At 34.9% G+C, this 10130-nt stretch overlaps 1 protein-coding gene across 1 annotated transcript; it reads right to left on the reverse strand.

The window, feature by feature from the left end:
- Window positions 1–8: 8 nt before the first annotated feature.
- On the reverse strand, window positions 9–7003 carry LOC143461264 (transmembrane anterior posterior transformation protein 1 homolog). The gene is made up of 11 exons (XM_076959115.1): window positions 6613–7003; window positions 4595–4725; window positions 3729–3850; window positions 3494–3653; window positions 3189–3324; window positions 2279–2433; window positions 1992–2142; window positions 1271–1452; window positions 1107–1183; window positions 697–984; window positions 9–583 (listed from the first exon to the last, which is right to left on the reverse strand). Exons 1-11 carry the CDS (start codon window positions 6641–6643, stop codon window positions 364–366), a joined length of 1653 nt encoding a protein of 550 aa, XP_076815230.1. The 5' UTR covers window positions 6644–7003; the 3' UTR covers window positions 9–363.
- Window positions 7004–10130: the final 3127 nt, after the last annotated feature.

A 10130-nucleotide genomic window follows, 5' to 3' on the forward strand; every position in this document is an offset into this window, starting at 1 on the left:
TTATAAAGCTAAGTTGCACAGTAAAGAGTACAGTTAGTAATAAGATCTAGAAGAAAACATTAGATGTACAATTGTACACAATAAACAGCCCCATGTATTTATTGCCTAGATGGAATGAGCCAAACCAGCCAAACATCAATTTGTTTTCAACCAAAACATAACATATTCGTAACCAATCCAGTATTTACAGGCAATCATACTAAGGAAAGTTGTGCAGTTGATTTCTTACATTATGCAAACAATTCGTTCCAACGCAGGATAAGAAAAATGGTGAATAATCAAGTATTCAGCAAATTCCTATTGCGTAGTGTACATTTGTTATCAATGCAGCATTGTGGTGTCATTCAACGGCCAGTTGAAACATCATTTAAAAACCACTGAGTTAGATTCTGAACCTTCTTGTATGCTTTTCTCAGAAAGTGCAAACGTCTTAGTTTTCTTTTTTGCGCAATGCAAGAGTTTGGGGTGGCTGGGGATGTCACTTTCAAGTGCACAAATCGCCAATTCATCTCCCTTAGCATTGGACAAGGTATTTTCAGTTGCAACAATGTGATCGACTGACGGAGCCCTCATAGACCTAGCTCTGTTAAGAAAAGCCAATACTCTAAATCTAAATTGTAAGGTAAGTTTTATATACTCAATGCAATTATTTGTCACTTTATTGTACGGAAAAGTGCTCACATAAAATATACTGACCGTGCTGGTGTGAAACCTTTGTGATCACCATCAACGGAAAGATCAGAGCCCACATTTTTTTTCTCTGATTGCCTACTCGAACAGTAATTGCTAGATGAATAGCTTCTGTCAACTGACTGATCTTCAGATATTAAAATAATTTTATTTCCACGTTGTTCAAATGGATCAACCACTACCAGTTTCGAGTGAGATAATCTTGCTTGTGCTTCATGTTGAACGTCATCACTTATATATATACACGCTTGTCCAACAATCAGAATGCTGTTTAAGACTTTGAGCAGAACTAGTCTGCACCAGTAAAACATATTTCATAAATCTAAGAGCCTACTTCTGGTTATACTTTGGTACTTTACACTATGATATAATCATCGACCTAATTTTTGAAGTTCAAAGCCAAAAAATATTCATACATGAAATATCCCATTAAAATCACCAGGTAGCCAGCTGCGCCTTCAAAATCAATTGAAATTCTTGTGACATGAAAAATCTGAAAAACAAGTTTCGCTATTGGTAAAATTAAGCATGAAATCACAAAATTACTGATGACCAACTATGTTTAGAGGTTTAACCATACCAAAACAGCAAGTGGTAATGGAATAAATCCAAGTCGCCTTGAAACAATATCTGAATGATCGGATATTGCCCCCTTGTTCCTACTGGTAACAACATCATATGCAAATGTAGCACGGTATTCTTTGTAAGAATCAATAGGTATGTGATTGAATTTTAAAACAAAGGCGTGTTTGAACCAATCAACTAAAAACAAATATATATATATTATATGTATAAGCAATGTATAGTATGTGTTGGTTTTGTAAACCGAAGCGTACATTCCATATAGTGTAAAATCAGCAATTCATTTAATACAGGGGTTCCCAACTGATGCGTCATTCTTACATTACAAGGGCGTCCCAAGCTAGCATTGACTTACCTGTAACAAAATATTTTTATGCTAATGTTGTTTTACGAATTCCTCGCAGTTCAGTTTTGCAAGCACTGGCATTGTTACGTGTTATTTAGGACTATGTGATGAAATAACTAGCACCATACACATAATAAAGAGATTGGCCATGGCTGGGTGTCAGCTAAACAAGCTTCGACTAGCTAGGGCTACGCTGTGCGTCAGGAGTTCAGATAAGTCACAAAAATTGTCTTGACTCCTAAGGCTGTAAATTTTAAAGTAGTGGAACGAGTAGTGTAAGATGTACATAGCTGCTTGTTCCAAGAATGCTTATTGTGATCAACTTTCTCCATAATTAATAGAAAGTTTAGATAAATATACAAATCACATAAACCTATAAATTCTGAGCATATGACACCAATCATGTTTGGCAAAAGGTCCATGAAATGTTCATAATTCCAGGAGTATTGCTGCATATTCCGCAAAAGGACAATGAGCATCAGCACTAAATAATGAAACCGTTCACGAACATCAGAGCACGATATCTATAAAACAACAGTTCTTCAATGCTTACACATTATATGCTAGTGAATGATGACAATGAACATCACTTTTTTAAAACAAGAAGTGGTATGGAAAATCAAACTTTATCTAATAGAAAAACACAGACTCCTAGATTACCTGAAATAAATTGTTTTTGTCATATTTCTTAAAAACAGTCCCTTTAATTTCCACAAAATTATTCGCCATCATCACTGTGAGTAACACTTTATTGTGTGAGTTGAAAGCAACATTTAACGTAGTAGCTTCAAACAGTACCAAAACTGCATGAGCAACTTTATACAGGTCAGTTAAAGAAAACTGTGCAGAATATTTGAAGTATTATATTATACATTTAGATTTCTGGTATTTACAAGCCACTCCCCAACTACCGTAAAACCTCTATTTGAGCGCCACCTCTATTTGAACGCCACCTCTAATAGAACGCCACTTTTAAAGAAGGGTTGAAAAATAGAGCGCCTCCCTCTAATTGAACGCCACCTAATTACCTGTATTATATATACCGGTAAATGTGTTTGGTATTTTTTCTTTTCATTAATAAACTTTATTTCAGAATTCTGACCAGCTAGTCGAAAAATAGAGCGCCAACCTCTAATTGAACGTCACCTCTAATAGAACGCCACTTTTAAACAAGAGTTGAAAAATAGAGCGCTATGGTGGTGAAATAGAGGTTTTACGGTAACTACATCATGTAAGCTTGTGAGTGCTGACTGCTGACCTATGTTGTTTGGTCCTGGGCCGCAGCATAGTACCATACAATAACAGACGTACCAATCTGGAGCACCAATCCAGAAGTGCCAGTAACCTTAAATAAATTGCTTGCCTAACCCTCAACACCAGTTGACAACTATTTAAATATTGGTTTAGTACTGCACTATCAAAGTAGATACTTGCAACTTCAATGGTCAAGTTAATCAGACATTAGCTGCACTTCGATTGCAAGGCAAAATGCTATTCACTGCACTTGCATTTGAGAAACAAGTTCATATCCAGTCTTGTAACTTACATATTTACACTCAATGAAGGATACAAACATATATAGCTGCTAAAATTAAATGAAGCAGGACTTTATATATGTCACGCTTCCTTCGTTTTGACTCAGTTGCTGTGAGAAACAGGGCATCCAGGATATCTTGGCCAAAAGAAGAAAAAAGTCTATCTGCAACCTACAAATATATATTTTTGAAACAATGCACATACTGTATATGCAGTATTATTTACAAGATATTTCTTGACTTGCAATCATTTCTATGAAAATTTCAAAAAGCTGTATTTCAATGTTAAAGAAAATCATGATGGCTATTCTTGTTAAAGTAACTCTATTACAAATCTCACCTCCAACATGTTATAAATTATGTATAACTTTATCAAAGTCTGAGCACGAACTGTGTGATATATATATGATGTATCAATGTACGACATTAGGCAAATGCAAACAGCAAACAATGCTCCTTTAAGCAGATCATATCTTTGGGTAGGATCAACAATAGGTTTTCTGCAATTAAAAATTGTTTATTTTACTGCATACTTTTTGTTATAGGGAAAGCAGAATGAATTTACAGCTAAGTACCTTTGCAGCCAATACCAAGGAGCAAGAACTATCTTCAGCACAGCAAATATAACCCTTAGGGGTAAAAAGGTAAAAACATACAAAAATACATCAAGGCATAGGAGCACTCCATAACCCATCATCTAAAAAACAATGGTCACCTAAATTAATACAATGGTTAATAAAAAATCTTAACTTACCTGTGCTCTTCCTAATTATCAAATAACAGAATGTTTCTAACAAAAATACTCGTTTTAAATTAGTGATTTCCTTTTGGTTGCTGTAATATTAGTATCGTCGCTAAATTTTGGGAAATATGTCGCATAGTCTTACAGTTTAATATTCCATCAAGCAATAGTAAAATAATAAAGCTAATGAAAAGTTTAAATATATTTATTTTCAATGGCATTGTTTAAATTTCATTGTCCAATTCAAAACAAGCTAATACAGGGAGTTCAACAAGACATCTAGTGTAGCCAGCTAAACATGTCTTTAAACAGCCATAGTTACAAAATGCACTTCTGACTTGACAACAACAATCTCATAATTGCTTAGTGGCAACTTATCATTCAGAATTATGTTTCTTGTTTTTGATACTACTTGAACGTTTTATCCGTATGAAATAGTTTAATAGGTTGGATTTTCTTTAATTTTGCATGATCATGAAAAAGAGCTGCATTTTAAAAACTTTTTCGGAAAAAAAGACGATTGCAATGCCATGCATAAAGATGAAGTGCAGTAGTGGTTAACAACAGAATTATTACTTCTGGCCTACCACAATTGAATTGAAATGTAAAGTTTGTGCATACTGCATTAATTTGGATAAATTAAAACAATAATCTAAAATTTGTTTGGAAATATTCAATAGGTGGTACTTAATACATCACCTTTTCAATCTCCCTGGGTTGCTTCAGAAAAGTATAAACTCTTTGTCTGCGCTCCGAATAACGTGTGTCATTTTGATCCATGAAGTATCCATGTGTCAGTTCCATAGTAAAATATTCAAAAAAGTTCATTTCTGGACATAAAAATAAAGTTGATATAATCGCTACATAGCATAGCATAGACATAGCATAGACATAGCAGTTGCTGCAGATAGAGCAAAACTAAACTTTTTAATTCTGAAGTCAGTGGGATTCAAGTTTGAATTGCCTGTTAATCAAATGCTAGTGTTTGAAAAATGAATGCAGCATGAAAGAATAATGCAGGCAGGGCAGAATCCAACCATAAGTGTGAAGCATAGCAACAATTTATGTGCTATCAGTTAGGGCTGACACAAACCCTGATTGGCTCGCTGAGACCAATTTGTAGCTAAATAGACTTGCACAAGTTCAAGTGCTCATGAAGATGTCTGATGATGCTTTCTTTTACGTGCACAAACGTGGAGGTTCAGCAATCAGAACCAATATAATGCGTGATGTGACGCAGCAATCAGTGAAGGTTCAGTGAGAGTTGAACATTAATCGCGACAAGGCAGTAGCAAGCAGGCTAGATTTTAACCCTATAAAATCAAATACAAAAAATTTTGTCCACAGCAAATAGTAGGCAATTAATGCAGATCCCTGAAAAAATACTTTTCCAAAAAATCCTCTGCACAAAATTAAAACTTTCCAATCTAGGTGGCTAATAGTTTTGGTAATAAGCATACTGTCAAAACAAATTGAATCATTCTATTATAATAAAGTCACACTGTGTTAGGAAATATATATACCGAGTAAGGCTTATTCAGATTAATAACTGATAACGTTTTGGTTTATTTAGCACTTGAGCATTTCAGAAATAAGGACTTAAATGGAACCAAGAAAGTGTTTTATTGGAAAATCGAAAGAAGACAATGCACGTCATAGAAATTGGTTAACGAAACAGCAAAAGTTACTGACAGTGAGAAACTTAAACAAACCTGAACTAGAGCTAGTAGAGTAGAAGTCGTGAGTCAAATTAAGTACTTTAAAACATCGTACCACGTGTTAACTTTTCACTATTCAAAATAATTTCAGTTCTTTAACTATTATCAGCTAGTTAAAAAAATATTTTAACATTTAAATTTGCAGAACAAAGACTTCAAATCCAGAAAAAAAATTCTATAGGCTACACATATTTTGTCTCAAACTTAAAAAGTAAACCAATATAAATTCTAAAGTGAAATCTGTGTTTGGTGTGCAATTCATGTTAATATTTGGATTTCAATTAAAGGAGTTTAGAGCAAGACATGATTTCCTCTATTGTTTTTCCAAAAATGAACAGGCTTTTTGAAATCCTTGACTAAAAAGTATACCAATACATATTTTGTTTACGCTAAAAAATAAAAGCTTTGTGCAATTTTTCTAAGACGTTTTACAAAAACAGCGCTTCTAGGGGCTAAAATATAAGCAGCGATATCTTGAAAGCTAGTTAATGGATTTCGATGGAATGAAAGCCAATCTTCTTTAAATACCTATGGCTCTCACATACCAAAATATATAAAATTGGGGTTGTGAGTGAGGGTGGGGTTACAATATTCAAAAATATCCACTGTATTATAATAGAGCAACCCAAGGCGGACGTGTCAAATTACTCCACCAAAACATTGGGCACCTTCACTTAAGGTTCTTTTCAATAGCTTTAAAACTGTGCAGATTGCAGGTAAACTCAAATGACGGTGGGCAGAAGATTTATCCATTTCCATCTTGGATCTCTCTTAACATAGCATGTTTGCAAACGCAAGATATCGGTAAATCCTGCCATGAAATACAGGCCGGGTGGTGCAGTTGCCACCGAAAACCACTGGCCACTATGGCTAACCACTAACTTCAAAGCTGGTAAAATTATTTAATTATTTGGTAAACAAGTGAAATAGGCAAGACAATATGAATAGATAATCGCACCATATAATCCTACAATAAGTAGGTAACAATAAGTAACTTACTTGAATGACCCTTCTTTTCTTTAACTTTCATTGTGCCAAAGACTACTAGGCCTATAGCTCCGCAACCTGAAAAACTAACAGGTAAACCTAGCGTATTGTATGGCAAGTACGGATAAATCGGCGTTTTTGGGCTGGTAAAATTTTGTTTAAAATTACCCAAAAAATTTACAATGAAACAAATTTTTTTTAATTAATCAGATCTTGTATTCCTTAAAAACAACTCTAGTAAATTTCAGGGAGGTACACCAATGAAAACGTTTGTTATTACCCTTAAAACCTGGGTTTTTCAAAGAAAGACCGGAATCATATGAAAAACAGCAAGAAAAATTTTCACAGTGTAAACTACACTCTTGTTTCTTCAGCAAATGTTGCTCTTCGCACACGAGTAATTTTGTTCTTCTTCTGTGTATGTACAAAAGTTTAAGATGTCTATGTTTTTTTTTCAATGTTTATTTTTCTCTGTGTCGTCACCATTACAAAACAACCCCAAATGCGGACAGCAAAACGTGGCCATTTTCGTTTATCAAATGCGTTCTTTGCATTCCATTATTTCCTTACTTCGGTGTATTTGAGCAATATGGAGTTACCAAGTAAGAAATCAAGGAAGTGTTACGATGAAGTAATGTTAAATGCAGCTCTTTCAGCTATTAAAAACGTCGAAATGTCCATTCGATGGGCCTCAGTGGCCTTCGGTATTCCATAAACACGTTAAGTCATACGTGTCAAACTCCTGGCCCGCGGGCCACAAGCGGCCCGCTTCAAAATAAAACTTGGCCCGAGTAGTTATTTCATACATTGAACTAACTATTTCCGGCCCACGAGATCATTGTACAATAGCTTACTTTTTCAAGCAAGAAACGGGATTATAGCAAATCGTTAAATACAGTAGCACAGCAGTTGCCCCACCATACGATAGAATAAATAGATTTATCCAATCGCTTGTAACCTGGGCTGCAACAGAAGAATGATAAAAATTGCCCAGTCAAGACTGTTCTTATTCAGCAGCCTCAGTTTAATTTTGGCAAGTCTAATAGTACGGCACCTATCAATATGGCCATACTTTCTAATGCAATTTCTAATTTAAACCGTAAGACGCGTACATTTTTTTTTACATATTCATTTTATCATTCTACATTATGCTCATATTTGAAAGCGACTTCTTTAAACATCGAACAATGGAACACACACTCAATAAAATATTTTTCAATTCATGTTTTTCCAACTGATTGCGCGGCCCAATATCCATGAAATACACTGGTTTTCCCAAAGCCTTGTTTTTGTTTTCAATGATAAGCCTACTTCATGGTTGGTAAGCTTTTATTCTATTTCTTGGCAGTAGGGTATATTATGAAGTGCGATTCATTTTTACTTTTTTTCGTCAATATTTATTGGACTTGTTTTCACAGAAGAATAATAAACCGAACTTTAAACTATGGGTATAGGGGTGGTGGATTGGTTTTTAGACTGGCCTAAGCCAAGTCTGACTGTTTGACTCCGCTAATGATTGTCTTTGACTCCGTTGCGTTTACTGTCTTATTTGCTTCTTAAATCAACACCAACTTCATAAAGTTTAGTTGTTATATTGTCCGAATCAGTTGTATCGAATTAGCAATATTTACACCATGATTCCAATTCCCAATATCTTAGCAATTACTTCAATTTACAGGAATAACTCCGAAAGAAGAGAATTTCTCAGAATAAGAGAAGAGTACTAGCAAGTCCTGAAGGGACAGGCCCTTGCAGAGACTCGCCGGCCAGAGCATCCAGGGGGTTGATTTGAACCAAGCTTAACGTTTTATATCATACACGTCAGCCAATCAGCTAACGCCATGTTAATTTATCGTTGCTACGTGTATGTGTGTAATATCTATTATTCTACGAATCTACGTCATCCAAACATTTCATCAAGTACACTTCAAACTTTACGCCGTGAAAACAATGCTATTTGAAATACTTCAATCTGCGTCAATATGTCGGTTAGAATTTCTTTGTTTGAATAAGAGCTTAGCATGAATACGAAGCTTTTGCAAACATTACATTATCTAAACTGGAGAAAAAATACAAAAACTCATACAATGCCAATTTATATAACTAATTGCAATTTCTACATGATCCCCACAAAACATCAAAAACTTGGTGTTGTTTCACTGCCTGTTCCAATTCATGTACTCGTGTCGCGAAACGTTCAATCAAATCACGTCAAGTTACGAAACGTTCAATCAGTTATTATCATTACGGGCCGCGGTGTTAAATACGTTTTGAGATTTTGCCCCTGGTGCGATTCAGTTTGACACCCCTGCGATAAGTGATCAGATCTCAGGTAAGGTATCAGTCGGTAGCTTACAGTAGCTTATGTAATGATATTAATCAAAGTAGGCTCTACATTACGTGTGTTCATTTCTATTTCATTTTTCGGCTAAGCTTGTATGTAACCGCTGAACATGAGCATACCATAGGCATAGATCAAGGGTGTCCATCCTTTTTGACCAAAGGGTTATGGGATTTTGCGGTGTGGTAATGGTTTTGGGATGGCCTAAGCCAAACCCAGTCTTTCAGTTTTATTGTCTGACTCCTATGATTGTCTTTGACTCCGTTGTTTACTGTCTCTATATTGCTTCTTAAATCAACACCAACTTCATAAGTTCAAATTTGCTATATTGTCCGAATAACTTGTCCGAATTAGGATATCGAATTAGCAATATTTACACCATGATCCCATTTTCTTAATAATCCAGTAATAACTTCAATTTTACAGAACAAGGGAAATAACTCTGAGAAGAGAGAGTTTCCACGAGTAAGTGAAGAGAGCGATTTAAACAAAACATTTCTTTTTATACTAAAGTATTGACCAATCAGCTTTTAGCCAATCAGCCCATAATCACGTGTCAGTTCCAATTTAAGCCTTTTTCTCACAAAGAATTCAAACCGCTTTACACCAGGACAAAAAACCACTTGACACACTTACTATATCACATATTGGTTTGAAACTACGATTGTGCTTAAAGATACTAAAACAATACCCGCTACCATAACCACGTGTCGCATATTACACCACGAAAACAAGGTACTTGAAACACTTCATTCTATGTCAGCACGCTAAAAGCTTTGCAAACATTATTATTTTATCTAGACTGGAGAAAAATCAAACTTTATGCAATGCCAAAAATATATAATTAATTTCTACATAATCCCCACAATATAATTCCCCCCACTCAGAAAAGCTTCGAGGTAGGAATGTTGGTTTTGGCATCTTGCAAGATTGTTGTTGGCAGCTTGCAATGTGAATGCAGAATTTGTTTTCTCTCCAGTCAGGATGGTGATGCGGTCAACGAACGTACACAGATGGAATATGCAAAAGAAAAAAAATAGCAGTAAACATTCTTCACTAATATTATGTTATATAGAAGGGTTTTTAAATATTTTGATATTTTATTGTTATATACTTTTACCACAACCAAAGTAACATAAAAGAATCGTAATTGTAATTTTACACAAAACCTAATACCACACTACATATA

Source organism: Clavelina lepadiformis, chromosome 5 (assembly GCF_947623445.1).
Source record: "Clavelina lepadiformis chromosome 5, kaClaLepa1.1, whole genome shotgun sequence".
NCBI lineage: Eukaryota > Metazoa > Chordata > Ascidiacea > Aplousobranchia > Clavelinidae > Clavelina > Clavelina lepadiformis.

Coding starts and splice junctions, on each gene's coding strand:
- LOC143461264 (XM_076959115.1), bottom strand. CDS start 6,643: ATGAAAGTTAAAGAAAAGAAGGGTCATTCAA. Junction 1,184..1,270: donor CATTACCACTTGCTGTTTTG/GTATGGTTAAAC, acceptor CTTGTTTTTCAG/ATTTTTCATGTCACAAGAAT. Junction 985..1,106: donor ATTTTAATGGGATATTTCAT/GTATGAATATTT, acceptor TTACTGGTGCAG/ACTAGTTCTGCTCAAAGTCT.